At 26.7% G+C, this 22,662-nt stretch overlaps 1 protein-coding gene across 5 annotated transcripts in view; it reads right to left on the bottom strand.

Moving 5' to 3' along the window:
• Positions 1-22,662, bottom strand: part of LOC111034868 (prolyl endopeptidase FAP) — a 236,950-nt gene that overhangs the window by 27,420 nt on the left and 186,868 nt on the right. For all 5 annotated transcript variants that reach the window (XM_022316311.1, XM_022316461.1, XM_022316540.1 and 2 more), the window contains one exon: positions 17,833-18,046. In XM_022316311.1, the coding sequence (XP_022172003.1) occupies positions 17,833-18,046 (214 nt within the window). The remainder of the gene's footprint in view (positions 1-17,832; positions 18,047-22,662) is intronic.

The raw sequence follows: 22,662 nt of genomic DNA, 5'->3' as shown, positions 1-22,662 counted from the left end.
ATAAATATAAAATACCTTATTTGTAAAATACTGAATTACAAAATATTTTAACTTTATTTCCAGTGAGTGATTTTGAATAAGTGAACATTGTATAAAACCTAAGCTTTCATGCATACGTGATGTATAATGTATTTAATTATTTTTTTATAGAACAAATTTAACAATATTTACTTTGTTGCATTTAGAAATGTATTTATAGGTACCCACTGAATAATTGAGCATTGTACTCAATATTCAACTTAATTAAAATAATGGACGTCTTTGTCTTCTTTATCTATAAATTAGCCAAATTAGGTTGAACGTATTTGTAAGAATGTTCAAGCAAATAATCAAAAACACAATTACATCCTAGTGCATTTGTTTAAAAAAAATATCAAATTGAATATTGTACAATTAATTAACATTTACGGTCGATATTAATTAAATATAAATATATCACAATATCGTTATTGAGTATGTCATTGGACAAAACCTACAATTATTATTTATTCACTTTTATGTTGAAAGATAGTTGTAACTAAGTAATGCAAGTATATTGTTCAACATCATGATAATAATGGAAAGATGGGCTTTTTTAGATATTTAGTTTTTATAGAATTTTCCGGTTGAGCGTTGAGATAAAATTGCTTGCGATCAGTGAACAATATTGACGAAAACTCGGAAAGTGCAGTCATAATCGAGCACCATTAATAATAATTGTATTTTTAATGCGATCATTTATCATTGTTTCGTAGTTCAAAATAATAATACATCATCATTTTTTTACCGAGTGAATAAATGTCCTCCCTAAGAGGCGTCTGGCACACGTTAACACTATATTCCGTCTGCTATTATTAGAATTTAAATTGTTCCGCCATTAAGATGTTAAATCAAAAATATATACATATGAACACAAATAGTTAATTTTTATTCCGTCATACAATAGCATTTTTATTAATTAATTATATGCATGAATTAGATACATTTTTAGATTTGAATAAAAAGATATTGTAGACATTATGTTAAAAAAGAGTAAAACATATTGCATACGAGTCTGCAATGAAGTAACACATTTTATGTCTTTGCTGTCCTTGCTATCATATGTAGCACATAACTAGATAATATTTATAGGGTAATTGATAAAAAAAATAACTGCTATTGGTACACAATTGTTTTTATTTTTTTATTATTATTTTATATTATTATATTTATGCTTTTTTAATTTTCAGTCCGCGATTCGTTTTATTTTTTATTTCCATGGAAATTTTTTTCGTAGCTGTTTCGTAACGCTTTATGTAACGTAACGTTTTTCGATTCTATGTGCCAAGGCAAGAATATAACGAATCCCAGTTCCCTACACGGCTCACTTTGTTTGAATGTAGAATGTAGTAAGTAACGAATTTCGCGGACACTTTTTTGTGACTGTTTTTTATTTTAATGTGCCAAAGTAAAGACATAAAATGTCAAAAACAAAAAAATATGTAAAATGAACTTTAGTTGAACATGATTAATTTCTTGCTCAATCCATAAGATTCACGGTTCAGAAAATATCGATCTGAAAAGTTTCTATCATAATATATGTATTATGATAATAATATGATTTCCAATTGTTCAGTTAAATAATAAAAAAAAATGTAGTATTTTTTTCTATAATACATCCAATATATTTTATTGAAATTAAACGTAACACATAAAATGATAAGATTAATATTTTTGAGTTTATGTTATATTTATAGTTACTATTAAAATATGATAAATTAATACGTATTAGTTGTACTAGTTGTATTAGTTTTTTATTGTTATTGTAATTGAGTGGTAAAATAATATTTATTGTGAAAACAGTTACAACTATCGAAGGTGAAAATACCCATCCATGAGAAATGTATGTATCTTTTTTCCATATTAAATATTAGAAAGAATAACTGAATGTTTAATGCAAGCAGACTCGAGAATCCAACGCTATATACAGTATCAGTTATAAGTGAAGCCTTATAACAAAATATCCTAACAAACAACAACATCATCAAATTATTACAGGTAATTAATTTATATAACACAATTTAAGCCCAAATTAAATGTAAACCGAATATACAACAAATGTATATTAAACAAAATTAAAACATACAAAATTAGCAAAATATTTAAGTATGAGGTCCGATATCAAATTGATTCAGGAATGAAAATATGAAATATTTTACTGTAAACTTTGTATATTGTATACTTTCAACCATTACCTACTTAATTTTGTAAATTATTTCCTTTAGAACTTTCTTCCTTTCTGCTGAATATATCAATGTGTATAATAATGTAAAGTACAAACGAATATAATAATTTGAAATTGCTTTGAAAACTTGATAATGTAAATCGTATTCCAACCATTGAACATTTCATACATAAGTATATTATTATTTTCACAATTTTATTTAATTATCATATGTAGTTTGTTTTTCAAATATTTTAGAAAGTTAGGTTATCAAACATGATTATTTTATTCAGTACGATGTAAATATATTCAGACTTTGGATTCAGTTTTACTAGTTTAAAAGTAAAAAAAAAATCAATTAGAAATATGACATACTTTATGACTTCACACAAAATAACTAGAGGAACCCTTTCAATTTAAATACAAAAATACAAATTACATATACAATATGACCAATTTATTAATGCAAACTTACAAAACATTATTCCATTTCAACCTTTGATCTATACAAATTATAGCCTAAATAAAAATGACCATCAATTATCAAGGACTGTATTTTTCAACATTTTTTAATATACAATTGACAAATATAATACATTATACCTATTTTCTCTTTTTGAACGAAAATATAAAAGTTGATATAATAAATTGCAGAAAACAAAATATAAAGAGATTTTCTCAAACCAAAATTAGATTTCAACATCTTACAAAAACGAACTCGAGATAGTTAGGTTATTACAGGTAAATTAATAACACAAAAAGGAAATTCAGGTATTGATCACAACTCAAGAACGAGAAAAAAGTTTAGAAATAGTAATTCAATACAGAGTTTAAGTACAAAACATGATTTAATTTTCCAGTTCATATTATGTTGCAGGAATAAGTATCACCATATAATATACAAACAAGGAAAATTTATTTCTCAAAATTTTTCTACAAAATATTTGTATTAAATATGTAATAGGGGAAATAGTATAACAATATTATTTGGATATGGTTATGTAATATTATTTCCATCGAAACAAGAATGTACAACTTTTGCCTACACAAGACGCCGTATTGAAAATATAATATTTATTTAATATTCTTATTACATCATAATAATACAATTTAAAATATAATATCATCGTCAATTAATGTACTAAGTAGTTATTTTATTGTTCTATTTTTCAAAATCATAATTTTCTGATTATACTTAATTTATTAACTATTATTACAAAGAACAATGCAATATTATGCATCGACATTATTAATAAAAATAAAATATGTAATATTATTTGATTAGAATTTATTACTTATAATTAGTGTATGAACTATCTATTTGTTATTTAATTTTTATGAACATTGATTTTTTAATTATTAAAATTATATTTTTAAATAAAGAATTATGAATGATGTTTTGAGTGTCATTAAATTTTTAATTTAAATATTATTTATTTATGTAATTTTAAACTTCTTAATATGATTTTTTATGATAATCTGACCATACAGGCTTACATTATATTGGCATATTGTAATGCATACCTCACATTAAATTCAATTCAATATAATTGTTTATGACCGTCTGATGTGTTTTTGATTGAAAATATATCAGTAGGTACGTACATCAATGCTTTCATTGATGTGGTATAAACATCCAATCAATAATAAAATATTAGGAGAAAATATTTTGACAGTGGAAATATTTGAAATATTAAAAATGAAAGTGAATAAAAAGAGCTTAAGTTTTTATAATATGTGTATAGTATATACAACAAATATTTATAAATAATCAAATAAACATGTTTGTTTGGATTTCGTATTTATGATTTGAACTTTAAAAATAATAATTTTATAATATTAATTAATCAAAACTGACATCATTACTTATCAGTTTAAAGTAATAATCATATTAAAATAATGAACGATGATTATTAACTGAAATATGTACATGACATACTGTAACAAACTTAATTAATTTAACGCCAATTAAATATCAAGTTGGGGAAGACAATGTATTATAATAGAGCAGCTCTTCCAAAATTATTAACGAAAGATAATGTATCTTAAGAAACAAGAATCTCGTTGTATATCGTTGGTATATATTTTGCTGTGAAAGAATTGGTAAATCGGTAGCTGGGGAATATAATTTATAGTAGTTTTATTTTTCAAGTCCTATGTAATATAGGTACGTAAACATTATATTAGTAAAAAAGTAGTATATTGAGAGTATAATCAAGATAATAATGATTTAATTTTGATCTTAAACCAATCAATGAATCTTTAAATCGTTTCAAAGTAGGTATATTTGGCAGTTTTTAAGCAATTCATTTTGTAAAAATTCGATGTTTTTTTAGGAACCAATAATGATTGATAAAAAAATATAAGTTGTTTTGCAACATAAATCACAAAATCATCAAAACCTACTATTATAATATCGTCATGCGTTTGTTATTCACAATATAATAAAATAATGTTTTTATCATCAAGAACACATAATATGACATTGAGGGTGACCTTAACATTTCAATTTTTGTTTTCATGGTTCTTATGAAACAAAAAAAAAACAATAATAATTATTATATTATAATACATTAAATGTATACATAATTTAATTTATACATATAAATTTTATATGCGAATTTCTTCAACTTCTCCTGTATCGTTAAAGCTTCAAAAGAGCCGACAAACATTTTTTTTGATTCCGAAATATTCGTCTCCAAATTCAATTCAATGAACCTCTTGTCCATTGATCCATTCAAATCAGTAAAACTGCGTGATATATTTCTGCTTTTTATAAATGTGTGAATTAATTTAAATATTTTCCTATGGGTTAAAGAAATAAATAATTTTCCTTGAAAAATCGTAAAAATAATATTTTTTAAATTTATATAATATATGATGATTGGTGAAAATGAAAACATAGGAATTTGTTTGTATTATAATTATTTGTGTAAGACCAAAAACAGAGTACATTTTATGTTGTAAAAGCGAAGCCGTTTTAAGGTTTGCTCAAGGTCGTCTTGTGCAAAACACATAACTTCTATTTAAGTTTTCATACGCATTTTAAATAAAAAAAAATAATGAAAAATTTTAAAATTCCCTTAAAGAATTTTGAACATTTGTGTTTATTTATTTTATTATTTGTTTAGTGGGTACCTCTAGAACAGTATTATATGATATTAAAAACAATTAATAGTTATTATTGTTAAAACACTTAAAACTTCAAACGAATGAACAAAAAACATATTTATATTGTTTTTAAATCAAGTCATACTTTATTACTTTTTCGGGTATGTAATCATACATCGGAGCTACGACGCTTTCTAAATATATATTTTATGGGAAATAAAATTATGATTTAAACTAATTGATAGTACCAACAGACATAGTATTTCCCTATTTTATTGACAAATCATCCGAAAATGAAAAAATTATCTTTGAAAATTAAGCTGATGATATACAATCCCGTCGTCAAATAAATAATTGACCGTAAAATGACGATATTATACATAATAAAACATTCATTTTTTTTTTATCTGGATGTTTATAGTGTTGTCCAAAACTGCCTAGCTGTGGTTACTAATGTTGCATGGCAACCAAATTCTACAATTATAACAGCAATAATAGTAGTAAATAGAATAGCGTCATCAAATAAATTGGTTGTAAAATAACGGTACACTTAATATCATTTTTATGTTGTTTTTTTTTCATCCCGATGGATATAGCCTTGGTTGTCCATGTTGCATAGTGGCAATATAATTTTACGATTAATTTAAGCTTAATGAGTATTAGGATTATAGATTAAAATTCATAAATATCAATATCTATTAATTATTATCAGACCTCTAACACTAAAAGGGTCAATAAAATTGAATAATAATTTGAATTACATTCAATAATTCATACAAATACATGGTATAAACCAAATTAATCACGGTCAACGTTTGAACTATTAATCATTTTGAATTGTTTTAACATCAATATTGTAAATATATTGTTTTAATCCTTCTTTGGAGACTCACGTTACGTAATTTATTTATAACAGTCTACGTTTAATAAGCTATAAATTATTTTTCGAAATCCAACAGATTCCCATTTAATCTCCTTATGCAAAATTAAAAAAATTGCGTCAACGTGAACATCCTTGGCTACTTAGGATTACATAATATTACGTACCCAACTTCAGAACCACTAGTGCGATAGACTTGGCTGTGGACCTCTTACACACACGTAAGCAAATATTGCGTTTTATTATATAGAATTCTGATGATAATAAATATTTAATAATGAATATAGTTTATACGAAGAGTATACATTTTTTTGTTTGAAGGGAAACAAAAGATTATCTCGTGATCGCAACGTTTTTCCGGTCTGATACGTCACGTGTCGTTAAAGGTCATCTATTGACAACATCAATGAATGTTTATTTCAAGAAATTCATCAGTTTTAAATTTTTGACTTGAATATATAGCATATATTATTCTAGAATGAAATCTATTTTTACCCAACACTGACTACCGTATTAGAGTGATGTGACGTGAAACTCAGTGCCATATTATATCAATATTATTATACGATCATTTTGTCTGTCAGTGACTATCAAATCGACTGCCTACGTCGCCGTCGCGTGCGATTAAACACACCGTAGTTCCAGGTGACGCGGCTGCCAATTTCGCGTCGCGAACACACACACACACACACACACACACACACACACACACACTGTATGCGGACAAGTCGAAGGCAGCAGACCGTGTGGGCGTGTGAGAGAGTATGTAATAGCGAGTTCGATGGCGGCACATAATATGAAATAATAACAAATTACGTATCCCTATACCTAGAGTGTATGTAGACTTCGTTTTTTGTACGAGTTATAACGTGAAGCCGTTGTGTTTTGTGCCATATTGCAAAGCCGAAACAAAACACACACACACACACTCACAGACGCACATAAATCGTAATATTTCTGACCGGTCGCTTCGTGTTTATCCCATTCCAATGCGTTCAGCAAACACCACCGTAACAGCCTGCAGACCTCTGGACGATCGATCACGTCTTAAATTTTCCACTCACTCACACACACTCACACATGCCCGGGAGAGCGCACGTGTTTCCGACACTCTGTCGAGAGCACAACCGACGGCGCCGTCCTGGATACTATTATATTGTCACATTATGCTTAAATAATAATCATTTTCAGCAACAAGTGACGAAATACATGTGCGAAATACCATAATAATTATAATGTTGCTTTGCGCAGAGGACAAGCCCCACAATAATTGAGACGATTCTCAGAATCTATGCCACCGCTGTGTAATAAATAATTATTATGACGTGATCTCCAGCTGCGATCCACTCACATAACATAATATATCCAAACATTGAATTGACAAGGTAAAAATATATATCTCATCATCGAGAACACAAGTGCACTGAACTACTTTTGTTTGCTTGGCCACATTCGACGTTTGCCACAGTTTGTGCGATTCCGAGACTGTTAACAATAGTCTGCTAGACACCAACACACTGTTGTTATTCAACAGTAGTATCTTACAATACTATATAACTTAACACTTAAAAAACGCCATCAGTCCCCTAATATATATCTTTCCTCACAGAAATATATAACTGTCATAAACTCATAACTATTACATGGTTTGTTGGCAGCAATAGATTTTCTGAAAACATAACCCTGATACAAACACTCGATTGATTTTTATGAAAACGATAGAATAAAACTATATGTAGAACAAGAACGAAATTTAAACGTGGATAAACTACTTCTAAGTGATCTTAACGCATTTGTATCTACATGTAACATGGGCTTATTGTAATTATTATACTATGTTTGGAAAATTATATTTTTAAACTGTCTTATAAAGAATTGAATCTTGAATGTACTTGCTTATGGAATGTTTTATATATATTATCATTTTTATTAAAAACGCAATGTAATTAATATTCTATAAACCTAAATGTGTATTTTCCCATTAAATTGTCGTTTATTTAATTACCAATATTAATATTTATTTTGTTCCAATAAATGTAATACACATTTTATAAAGTGTTTGGTTTCAAAAAGTTAGTTAACTTCTTTGCCTCTAAAATGTCTGTCGTAAGTGCATTGTTTAAATTATTATAGACTCATGGAACGAGAAAAATTTATATTTCCATACAAAATAAAGATCGACTGAAAAAAAATATTAACGTATTCTATACTAATAATAATATTGACTTATTAATTCTGAATATGAAGATACCCGAATGTGAATATTTTAATTATTACAAATTATTTGTAATTCACAACGCTTTATTCGGGTTGTTAAAACTTATTAAATATTTTTTCAACGATAAAATAACTTTAAATAAATTCACTAATTTATGGTAAAACGATTTTCCATAAAATCTAAAATGCATATTTAAATTATCGTTGTGGTAATATACTTCTAACGATAAATTATCTTCAAAGAATGTAATTCTGTTGTGGTTTTTTTTTTTGTTCCAAAATATTTTTTATGTTTTTATGGTTATTGAAATTTCTAACAAATAGATTACATTATTTTGATGTTGTATCACAATTAAATTAAATATACATGGTGTAATTTTAGGTATCACTGTTGTTTCCATCCGTCCGTTAGTTACTATAGTACATTATATTATATGATGTATGCAATTTTAATTTATTGCGTTGTATTCAAATACGTTTAGAAACCGGGAATTTAGCACACTCGGAAAGTGAGTTTTCATAACTTTTCATTTTTATTCTATAAATGTGTACGCGGATAATATACTATTTATATAATATGTAGGTATTAGATTCTTTTGAATTACTTTATCACTTTGAGAAATTGAATAAGGGTCAACGTCATCTCAAAGTTGCAAAATAATTCAAGACGTTCAACACGAAGGTTTGAATTGAGTTTTAGAAATGTTATTAAATCAAACAAACCATATTATTATGAATGCGATTGAAAAAAGTTAGGTAACTTTGATATTTTATTATTTTTCAATAGTACAATTTGGAAATTATTTTTAGTTTAAATTTAAATGTTAGAATTATGTGACTACTATACAATTATCTATCTAATTTTAATAAGCATAATATTATATCTTTAAAATTATTCAATTTTTTTAATTAATATACATACAGTATAGGTACGTTAACATAATTTTTCAATTAAAATCAAAATCTGGTAACAATAATTATAATACAAATAACTAATAACGTACGATGTTTGTCATTTACACACATTATAAATTTAATTTACTTCCATACGTAATATTTATGAATTAGTTTAAATTATATTGCCTGTATTAATGATGATATTTTAATTCTTTAGTGGAAAATTTTATAAAAATCATACATTTTCATTATGCAAATTATATAATATTGTAGATACAATAACATATTATTATTTTACTCATCTCCAAAATTGTTTAATTTATTTAATACATTAGTAATATAATTAATACGCCATTATCGCATTATTCATATTAACCTTTAATTGTTTTATAGAATATTTTGTATGTAAGCACTTGTAAACAAATATATGTATAAAATTATAAATACATAAATTTTCGGAAATAATGAAGATTAAACTTCTTAGATATTATTTAATCCTCATTGATTTATGTGTATTAATTGTACATAATATTGTGTAAGAGTATTTTGTTATAAAATTAAACTACCTTATCTATTAAATTAAAATTCTCTAAAACAACACCTGTGTTTGTAAAATAATTTATTTATGACGTATATATTTCTTTCTTTGTGTAATATATTTAAAAAATATTATTCCTTTTATTTCTTGTAAAAAGAAGAAGTCTATTTTATAGGTTAAGCGGCGAAATAATTTTGAATAATCTCTCTTTAATTTCTTGTACATTTAGTTTTTTAAGAATTACAAAAGGTCGAGTCAAACGTTGATTGCTTATAAATTATTACTTTTATTTTTTTTTCATGATATTTTCTTAGGCATTGTATTCAAGAGGAAAACATACACGATACTCAAAATTAATTTTATATTCAACATATTGGCATGCATTTGTGTTGTAAGTGATAAATATACACAAACAAATTTTTAACCAAATCGAAGCATCTTGAATTATAAATATATACACATATAGAATATTATAATATTCTAATATTGTACCTTAAAGACTGTCATACATTAATTTATGATACTATAATTTAAGTAATCATAAGCTAGTCGACCATAATATTAAGTGGACGTTTTGTATTATATATTATTAATAAAATATGATTTAGTTTATAAATATTTGTATTTTGTTACCATGACAAAGTTTCTATTTACAATTATTTATAAGACTTCCCTATTTTTCAATTAGTAGTATCATCCAATTTATTTTAAGATATAAAGGTGACGGGGCCTAATGAAACTAACTATCGTTACTTCTTATTAGCTTTCCCAAAAGTTATAAATTATTTTATTCTTTAAAACTTAATTATTATTTTCTTTTAGAATATTTCCTTTTAAGCCAACAGTTTTTGAACACAAATAACAATCAAGACATCTTGCAAGACGAATCTATAAAATCAACAAAAACCTCTTATTTAATATTTATTTATCGATTTAAGTTTTCATAAAAATTATACAAGCCAAGTTAAATACTATTTTACAGTTGCATTTGACTTATATAATATATAATATATACATATTATGTGAATATTATTTAAATATATTATATAAATTAATTTTCGAATAAAATGTATAATAATATCTTATAATGTGTATGAATATAGAGTGACTATAGAGTATACATCTATTAAGATTATTAAAACAAATTATTTTTATTTTTGAACTATATCACAAATGTCCACGTCACAACTAATATTTTTTAAAATTTAGATTCAAAAGAAAAAATGATATGAAATATTTTCTTTTTTGGCGGTAATTAAGTTTTTGTGGTAATTTTTTTTCTTGGAAAACATTAGCTGACGATATTACAATATAGATTACGTCAAGAATATTTTTTACAGATGATAATTAATGCTTCATTTCACGTAGTTTAAAAAAAAAATAAAAAAGGTTAGTGTTTTAATAGTATGTTTACTTTTGCATGGTTATTGCACGCATCCGGTACGATGTTGGCGGTACCCAGAGGTCCTACAGGCAATTAATTAGTAATGTTATGTTCCGTAAAATTCATTAACTCTGAGTTAATCTAAGGCCTCACAGACATTAAATACGTGAATATGTAGAAAAAAAAATGTTTATAATTCATGACACGAATACTTTAGTCAATGAGAAATGGCTATTTTTTTTTCGTTTTCAGTAAAATATTGCCAATGCCAAAACAATGCATCAATGAACGTTTTTTGAATACCTACAATAGTAAACGATGCATTTTTTCATAATATTATTGAACTGTAAAAAATTAAACATATTGCAGTTACTGGCATGTACGGCCAGTATTGGATGTTTAAAATACCATTACGAAATATATAATGATTTCATAAGAATTTTAAATAGTTATGAATATTAGAGCAGTGTAGGTCAGTTTTTTATAAATTTTATTTTGTGCAAGTATATGTTTATTAATACAGTTACTCAGAAAATACGAATAAAATAATATTGTAAAATATAATTGACGTTGAACATATTGATTTTTAAATGATAGTCTTATAAAATATGAATTTTGAATCGTTTATTTTGCATTTATATTTTCTATACATATTTTTTAAAAAAATGCAGATGAATTATACACTTGGGGCATACTAATTATTCATGATTTAATCTGTTTAACCGATTAACTATCAATATTTGTGGTTATAAAAAATAGAATGATTATAGGAAATAATTTTCTAATACATAAACATTGGAATAAATTGAAATATATTTAATAAACTTTAACCTTTATACAATAGCACAGCATAAAAGAACCTTTTAAGTATAAGTGAATATAATACGCATCGTGAAAGTAAATAAAGAAAATAAATTTAGTTTTTCTAGATGTACGAGTGTAGTTATGACATGAGTCATCTAACCAAAACCGGAAATATCTGGTGTGCACAAACAATACAATTATTGTTCTTAATATTGTGTATAAAAATTAATATTCATATGTGTTAATTAAGTAATATTTGATGTACTATTTTACTAGCTAAAATGATTTCAACAGGCAAAAACTCAATTAAAATTTTTATCGTACACAAAAATCAACTGTTTTTGATGTTTTGACCAATGATATTCAAATTTGCAATACTTAATTAATGAGTCACATTTAGTTCACCATGGGGGTAGGTAGAGGAAAGTTATAAACTAGAAAAAGTGTATTTGTATAGTTTTAAATTTCATTCAACACTAAACCGACTGTGCATCAACTAATTAGGCAAACAAAAAAAATATCATAATTCGTATGAAGTTATTTTGAAATGGGTAATATAACAATATGACATTTTGAGGGGAAAACCGTATATAATAACAGTTTTGTATAAAAACAAAATATCTACTTATAAAAAAACAACCTTGATTTTTTCCTCGGCTCGACCTAAAATAATCTATACTATATGAAAAAAATATTATAATAATAATAAAATATAACACAAAAAAATGACAATAATTTAACATTATATTTTATATTTTGCAATATTATCATTATTATTATTCTTCTTCGGTGACGGTTAAAACAGCGTCGTGTTATAATATTAGTATAAAAGCCACAGAGCCACAGAGCTCTATCGACTATTATGCACCACGTGCATGTTATTCACAGGTCATTACAGGTGTTTAAAATAATTTTATGCGCAATGGATGTCATCCGCCGAACGGCTAACGATATATTATCACGGGATCATCTCTAAAACGAAAACGACTACAATATAATTACCCTTAGCCCACATCGACGGGCGTGGATATTACTATGGGACGTCACCTGTCCCTTGGTTTTTGTTCTGAAACTCGTAATTAATAATAAGGGAACGTTGCGCCCCCAACGTTTTAAACTGCTGATGAATGGATGTATTTTTGATAACGGCCGTATTTTACTGACCCGTTCGGCGTATTTATTTCAAAACGGACCGAATGAAAATGCCGATTGTTTAGCGATAATAATTAAATTCCAACGCGTTATAATGTGAAAACGACCAAGTGTAAAACCATTTTCAGAGACATTTTTCATTTCATTTAAATACCATTTAAATACGTATCTCATTATAATATAATTATACAATTGTGTTTTTGTTATCAATATGCAACGATGTAGCATAATATTATTATGTAGGTATACAGTATTATTAATTATCTCCTGGTGCGCAAAACCATCAACCACGATGGAACGACTCGGGAAAATCGTCTCACCGTATGGATTAAACAAACTTAGAGATATGAATTTATATAGATACACTAAAAAGTTTTTGATAATCATTTACTCAATTCAAGAATATTACGCTTTTTTGATTAAATTAGTTTTTATATATATAATTCAAAACAATATAAAGCCCAATAATATAGACAAATAAGTAAATATGAATAATAATATTATAGAACATTATTATGACATTGCGAAAATTGTACGTCGTCAGTATGATACATTCTTTACTGACAATATATTTTCATAAAGTCAGCGTTAAATTAAATGAATAAGATTGTAATATTTCAAAATTAACTCTAGTTTTATTTTTTATATAAAAACTCAAAAATACACGTCGAAAAACTAAATTATGATGCTTATTTTTTGGACATTTAAGAATATATTTATATCTGTTCACTAAAATTAGTTGATTTTCTTAAAAGCAATACTATATTACAGTTATTACTAATGAAATAATAACAATTAGTTTTAATTATAGAATTTTTAAAATAGTAAAATTAATGTGTACTATTGGCTTTTTGTTATTATTCATCAATAATATTCATTTTCCGCATTTATAATCAACTGTATACAGCAAATTAAGGAATTTTTTTGAATAAAGTACTTGAATTCACCGACAAATTTTTACATTTCATAATGAAAACTATATGTGATTTTGAATAACCCAACAACATAGGAAAACTTTAAGTTAGGTTAGGTTAGGCATCAGTGATGACTTTTTAAAAGTGCATTAATGCTGTGAGTCACACAATTGTGGATATGGTTTTATCCATAAAATTAATTGAGTCAATAATATTAAATATAGGTGTATTAAAATTACCTATTGTCTCGAATGTTGAATTTATATACAATATAAATAAATACTTGTGAATTACATTATTTCATAATATATTATTGTATTCTTGTCTTAAAATTCGATGTTAGTTATGAATTCGTTTAGGTGTTTGTCAAAAATTCAATTAAATATAAAATCCTTCTGCATCATAATATTATTATTATGACAATCCTGGATGTTCAATTCTACCATCCATTCAATGTCGGTTTGCTATTTATTTTTCGTTAAAGCTGGCTAACAAGAAATCTGGTTTTAAATTATTTAGACGACAGTAACTGACACGGAATTGTAGTACGCATCGTTAAAATTGTAAGTGTTAGCAACCGTAAATACATTGAACTTTCATAATGGCGTAGTACAAAAAATCCTAACCTACTTTATAGACTACAGATTTTTGGAATAGTAAATATTGATGGAAATCATTCTCCTGTTTTTCAATGCAAACTTCAAACACAATAGAATCATTTCTGAGATTACTATTTTCTAAAGAATAAATGCGAACCAATTAAACATAATAATATATTATTATCATGCTGACAGTAGCATCCATTGAAATAATATAATCACCATAATGTTTGTCCCTTTGGTTGATTATAAACGTATACTATATAGGATGTATTATGATTCGGAGGGCTAAATTAATAGCATTTTAGAAATTATAATATATTACTCGTACTTAATAAACTTATTAATAATCTGGTAGAAACGCAGAATATAGTGAATGATGTGTACTAAATAATAAATAATATAGTTAAATGAGAACAGTTTAATATTTGGTTTAGTGTATTATAAGATTACATTGATTGGTTTAATATCAAAGTTCATCAGTATTATATTTAAAAATTAAGAAACTCGATTGAATAACTGGCACATACAATTCTCTACTTGGATACCCAAATACTTTAACTGTTTTCAAATTAGAAACGAAGCCAAAGCTAATAAAAATATATACCTAGTAGGAATTGTTCAGCTAATTGAAAAAAAAGTTTTAAAAAACAATATAGTTCTGCATATTTTATTAAATTTAATATTTTTTTTAATATTGATATTGTTATTGAATCAATTTTTAATTCCTTCTTTATGATAATGAATATAATAATAATTTTTATAGGATTTTTATAAATTTTCAAAAATGTTTAAGGTAACTTTATACTATAATAGTGAGTCATTCATTTTTGTATCGAAAAACAAATTTGATAGTAATAGTTTTAATTTTTTTCAGTGACCTTTATGAAATAATTCTCAACATTGGCTTTGGTTGCAATTTGTTTTTAATACATACCTTGAGAAAGTAAATAATCTCAAGTGATTTGAGTATGCAAGCATATGTATGTGGTATGTATGCAAAAAAATTAAAAAAATTAAGATCCCCGCTTATCACGAGGTGTTAGTGAGTTTCAGAATTGGTTTCTGTTTGATAGTGTTCTATTTTTATTTTTATTTGAAAATTATAGTGCTATTATGTTTCCTTATCGAAGACGATTTATTTTTGAAGAATCGGGGCATTGAAATACCATTGGAGTATATTATATACTGTATACTTGTCAGTATTATGATTTATGGAGTTTTTCATATGCAACCTTTAAATTATTATGTGGAATTAAATCAATCTTTTTAATCGCTTGACATACGAGTAGAAAGAACACTATTTTTGCCATAAATTATTGCCATCATACGTTGCAAGCTTGACGATTTTTATTTTTCAATCATACTGTTTGATCAAAATATATATATAAATAGATCACATATCAACAGAGTTGGAACGTAACGTAACGAATGTAACACATAATTACGTTGCGATTGTTTCCATATAACGAAAATGTAGTAGACATTACTTTTGATGATTGATTCCTATAATATAATGCGTTACTGTATTAACACATTTTGATTATTTAAATAAAATTACAACAGTAATTGTCATATTAATATTATAAATAATTATAACGCAGGTATGGGGTAGGTATACAAATAAATATATTGTTATGTTTATAAATTATGTTACCAGCAATATAGAATATGGATAATCCAGTATTTTGCAAAATACCTAGGCATTATATAAAATGCCAACAGTCACTCAGAAATATACATAATACGAGCTTTGTCTAGGTAGTATGTATAATGCCCAACGTGGAGTAGGAAATATGATAAAAATAAACAAAATTGGGTATCGCCTATTACCAATGACTTTACTTATAGTTTATCGTAGATGCGCATACCATGTCTGTGTTTGCACGGATTGTTGCAAAAAAGATTGAAATTCTGTTATTCTGAAGCAGTTATACTCCAGAATATTCAGTTCACAGTATGTCAGAAAAAGCTACTACAAATTTACGAGGTTCCAGACATAGAAATGGCGTTACGAACAACTCGCAAAGGAACAGTCGACAGGAACTCCGAACTGTCCAAGGATTTTTAAAATGAGTTTGTAAGACCAAGTGTCAAAATACACAATGTATTAGCTTTAAAAATAATGTTTTGTGCACTTCAAAATGCCATTTTCCTTCAGAATGTTGTAATAATTAGCTAGTAGCTTAAGTAAAATATATAAATAATATTACTTAATATAACAATAATATAAATGATATAGCAATACCTATGTATAAAAGTATAATAATAGATAACAATTAAATTTTGTAATATGAGGAATAATATATAATAATTAAATAATAATTAGAATCTTAATATAATATTATAAATATGATAAATTGTTTTTACTTTGCCTAATAAAAGGTTGGTATTTTACATAACGCTAAGGTATTTTATAAAATGCCTAGGTTATAAATAAAATAATATTGAAAACATTGCCTAAAATGGGTCGGCTGTATACATAATGCCTAAGCATCTTTCAAAATACCTTGATTATACATATAGCCGGAAACATATTCGATTTTAACTCATCACATCACGGTTCAGTTTTAAATTGTCTGAACCATATGAATACTTTCACCATAAATAACAAGAAAATTTAATTAAATAATTTATATTTTTAATTAACTTTTCACGAAGTACACAGAACTACTCTATTTTTCCTACGAATAGTTGGCGTGGACTGGTATTATTATGTTTTTTTGCGAATTAACAAAACTACACCTTAAAAGTGAAAATTAATTTATAAATACTGTATGTTATTATGTTCACAATTGTTACGTAAGCAACTGTTTAATCTAAAATAAATAAAATACTTTTGAAAATGTTGTTGACGTATTTTTCAAATTACACCTAAATATAGTATTTCACCTCGCATTACTTATCGAATAACGATTGATTTAGAAAATTAAAGAAATACATGTAAATTGTTTTTTGTCCTCAATGTGAAGGTAAATTAGGTAGTTACTTTTCTGATTAAAAACTGAAGTAGGTAATGTCATTACAATTTTATTCGAGTAACGAGTAAACTAACCTTATTACTCTTTAAATGTAACTTAGCTATCACAGAAATTTAATCATATGAATAACGATAAAAAACTAGGTACCTATTAAATAAAATATAAGAACTCACTTGATATCCATGATCCATTAAACGGAGGCGCTTTGAATGTGTCCCCGGCAATTTGATCGACCGTAAATTTACTTCCGAGATTCCTAGGACCTTTGTATGGCGGTGATAGCAGGACGATAAAGAATACTATCAAACCCAAAACGGCTACAATGACCAGAAGCGCGATAAGAATACCGCGCCAATTCCTCTCATTAGGCGTGATTACGACCAATTCCTGAAAACAAAAATGTAATTAAAAACGTATTTATTCCTGTCCGGATGCGGTTTAGTCGTGTATCGTTTAAATATTTACCTCGCCCCCCAAATAGCCTAACAAATATCACATCATGTTTGTTACTGCAGGGTTTCTCCCCTCACGATTTCACAGCCTGCTTTTATATTTTCGCTCATATGCTCATTGTAACTATCATTACAGATTGTATATTATATTCAAACAAACGTTTAAAAAAAATATATCTACCTAATTTAGAGATTTTTTTCATTTTTTTTTAGCATATTTTCTAAATAATAATTAAACTCAATGTACCTACTTGTATTATATAGGTGGTATATGAACATGATAGAATGTATGTATTTACATTAAATACTAAAAATATGACAATGCAAACCATGGTGTTATCCGAACAAAATAATATGTTAATCAACTAAGTACACTTGAGTAGGCTACAAAACATTATACTTGACTCTAGATTAAATTAAAATAAGGTTTAATAGACATACAATTTTTTTATTTGAAGTATAGGTACAACAAACATGTTTCCTTATACTTTTATGTATAACTAGGTCAAATAACAAATGACTGAAAATAAACTACATAATATTTTAATATTTGGTTTTTATACGGACGATTGATAATATAATTCATACTAAACACAAATCGTTTTTGAAAAGTGAATGCATTATTATACAAAATTATACTACTATAATAATAATTATAGTGCTATGTTTTTAACACTTTTTTTATGAAAAATATAAATAAAAATAAATGTTATAAGTAGTGTAATGTTAAACTATTTCTTTTTTAAATATTTTGATTTCTTAGTATACAATATATGTCATTATGTCAACCACGACAATTTCATTACATTTTATACCGAACTTAAGAGAAAACCATGAACCATGAACATGTGTAGTTTATGGCTCTAAAAATGTGAAGTTATATTTAATTCACAAAGCTTTAATCATCGAAGTTCAATATAATTATAGAATTAACAATTAACGATAATGTAAAAATATATATTTTTAGTCACAGTATTTTAAATATGTGTAAGTAAAGTATAATATTCATGCAATTCTAAACAGGTTATCAGATTGCCAATTATTAATAATTTGATGAAAATAACGCGAGATGACGACAGTGACGTATATGCTGGTTATTGTTTTGATATAATATTTTTTTTAATGAACATTCTGCAAAAGTTTGAAAACCGTTTACTACGTGGGAATAGAAATTATTATGGCCATCGCAATAATTGCACCCAAATATCAGTGCAGTCACTATTCACCCTCATTAAAAATCTCAAATCTAAATACGCATTGCCCGGGTATCGATCAACATGAATTATTTATTACATTATTGTGGTGTATTTCATTGTTTAGTAATGTCGAAAAAAGTTTAGTTTTATTTCTATTACGTACTCATGTTCAGACATTTAGTAATATTTCGTTAAATTAGTTTTCTCGAGACGTATAAGTTCTACATGATCCTGTTTGTTGATGAACTTCTTAATTAAAGTGCGTGTTTTTATTGCTATACTCATGAGTACTAAAAACGAAAACTTTTTAAGGATAATAAACAACGTTTTACACAACTGCACGGTGCTGTAAACATTATTATATTTCTAGCATATCACAACAATTTATTTACACAATAGTACATATTTTGTAAATAACAATAAAGTCATTATAAATATTATAAAAAACGAATTCAACAAGATATTTTAAAATTTGACGAATGCAAATGCAATTATGTTTGTCATATTATAATAAACCACCTATATATTTCTAAAAAGTCATGGCTAGAAATACCCACCCTTATGCGATTCGATCGGCATAGAGCTGACCGTCAAACATATAATAACGGAATGTCTAATGTACGTAGACTCGAGAATAAAACACCATATTATACCAATGCAGTTAAATAAAGCCCTACAACCCGATCTTCAACCAAACATCAACATTATCAGCTTCCTAAAGGAAATCAATTTATATAGCATATTTTAAGACTAAATCAAATGCATGTCAAGAACTAATGGCCCAGTAGCCGATGTTTTTTGTTTAATAAAAAAAATAATAAAAAAATTCTATTTACTAACATGTATACAATAAACATATTACATTTGATTAAGTTTACATTGTAATATATTAAAAACTAAGGATAACCATCACACGACTATGATACTGCATGTTTTTTGAAATCTTAATATTTTTAACTTCGAATACCATAATAAAATCAAGGCATACCAATTTTTTTGCTAATAAATCAGAGTATAGAACTATTAATACACGAAAAAAAATTTTGAAAACGCTTTAAATACATTTTGAGTTTTTAAATATTTGGTAAAAAATAGATTTGTATTATATTTCATATTGCTTAGTTATGTCATAATAGGTACAAGAAACCCGGGTTACAGGTTTATACCATGTATTTTAAAATTTAAAAATGAATGAATGATTTTATTCATTTTGTTTCAAATTTTAATATGTTCCCCAAAATTTACTATCAATCTAAATAGTAGCTTACCAGTGAATCGAGCTTAACGAAAATTACATTCAGAACTTCTAATATTTACTTAAATCTATAGATATATTTTAGTATGTATCATATGAAATAACTTGCATAAAATATAGTTTATAAATTCCCACTCAATATTCAGTCATTTTTAATATGGGTTCATAGGTTCAATTAACTATTGGAAATACTCGAATGAAACTTCTCTTTTTGTAGCACTGATTAGTGATATTAATTCTTCAAGATGCCCATACTGAATTCATGAATCCTTTTAAATTTATTTTTTACATATTATTGTAAATCGTCAAGACGTGGTAATGTTTTTTTTGATTAACATGCATTACCTAATTAAATTATGTACAATACGTGAGTTATTTTATTCGCTGATTTTTTTATTATTAATACATATAGTATTAGGTACTATTTAAAAAAACTATTTTGTTCCATATTTTCTAGAAACACTAACGCCTTGTATGTGTTTATCACAAACCCCAATTCCATTACTGATAATGGTTATCGAATGTCGACAACTTATACATTTTACTTTATTATCCAGTTGTATTCGACGGTATAACATTATAATAAAATAATATCTATGACGTTCCGGGTCTATGTGCAAAAGATAGAAAGTTGCGATGAGTTTAATATATATAATATATTATCCAACACGTTATTGAAATAGTGATAACAAAATAATATAAACGTTCCGCAAAAACGGAAAAAAAATCGAATACACATAATAATGTGATAGGGACATTAATATAATATAATATTATACATTATCGAATTGTGGCTTCAATTCTCCGGTCCAGTGGCGTTTCTACAATAATGTGTGTGTGTGTGTTAGTGTGTGCCTATTTGTGCCTGTCTGTGTTTCTGAGTGTGTATGCGTTCATATTTCGATTTGGTCTATCGTCTCGTGCTTTGGCAGCGGTGGTTAATACACGTTTGAATGCGATTTTATACCGGTGCTCCATAATAAAGGGTTTTCTCAAAACGTTATCTTCGGGTTTTCAACCTTATAAATCCAATGCACTTGCCTCGATAATCACACATCCGCGATCCCGCCGGTCGTTATTCACTACCACTGTCAGTGGGTTATTGCTGCAGCTTTTCGCCGATATTCCACATACACATGATATAATAATATGTATATTACCTAGCGTGTATTATATTATTACATTAATATGCATACAGCCCAACACAGGATGATTCTGTTCTACTGTTATAATACTATAATAGGAACAATGAAATATCCCAAGAGAACATGATGCAGATATGATACAAGACATTTTTAAATGTTCAGAACTTAGAGCGTATACAACTATACAAGTATATGATCTAAGGTTAAGTACATAATAATTATACTGACAACAGTAGAACAGTGTACTACAACGGAGTGTAAAAATATAATAATATTGTACATATAATATTATATAATTAATTATAATACATTGAGCGTAGATCAGAATTATCGATCCACTGTTGTTGTGCATCTTACGCGAAAAACAGGTCCACGGGTTCTGCATCCAATATGAATTCAGATCGATCTAGTGAAGATTTAAACTTTTCACAAAGCCTTTATGTATGTCTTGGTACATGTGTGTCTTTACGATTTCAATTTTTCCCCAAAGGTTGAACAAAAGTTGAATACCACTGAAATAATTGTATAAGTTCCTATTCACTTTGGTGTGATTTATAAACCGAAAATCTTTGAGAGTCAAAGTTGGCGGCTTCTCGACGAGTTCTCTTCTGCTTGTCGTAGAATCTTTGTTGCTTCATAACATCAACATTGATCTGACTAAGCAACTATTACTCGTGCAGACAGTACCACGGAGACAGAAAACCCCTCGGACTGGGGTGGGTGGGTGGGGGGGGGGAATACCATTCGAGCCCCCCACTTTTTTGGACTGTCTATCATTGATAACATGAAAATCGAGTGATCCCAATTTCCGGGGATCCGGGAAAATTTCCTTCTCCTCGCCGGACTTGCATCCAGTGATATCGACGGAGATTGAAAATTATCGCTTCCGTTTATGACGTTAAACTTTTAAATTAATCAATTAAAAACGCCTTTCCTTTCCTGGTCTTGGAAACCG

Source organism: Myzus persicae, unplaced genomic scaffold (genome assembly GCF_001856785.1).
Source record: "Myzus persicae strain clone G006 unplaced genomic scaffold, MPER_G0061.0, whole genome shotgun sequence".
Lineage (NCBI taxonomy): Eukaryota > Metazoa > Arthropoda > Insecta > Hemiptera > Aphididae > Myzus > Myzus persicae.
This window is presented reverse-complemented; position numbering and strand designations above follow the sequence as displayed.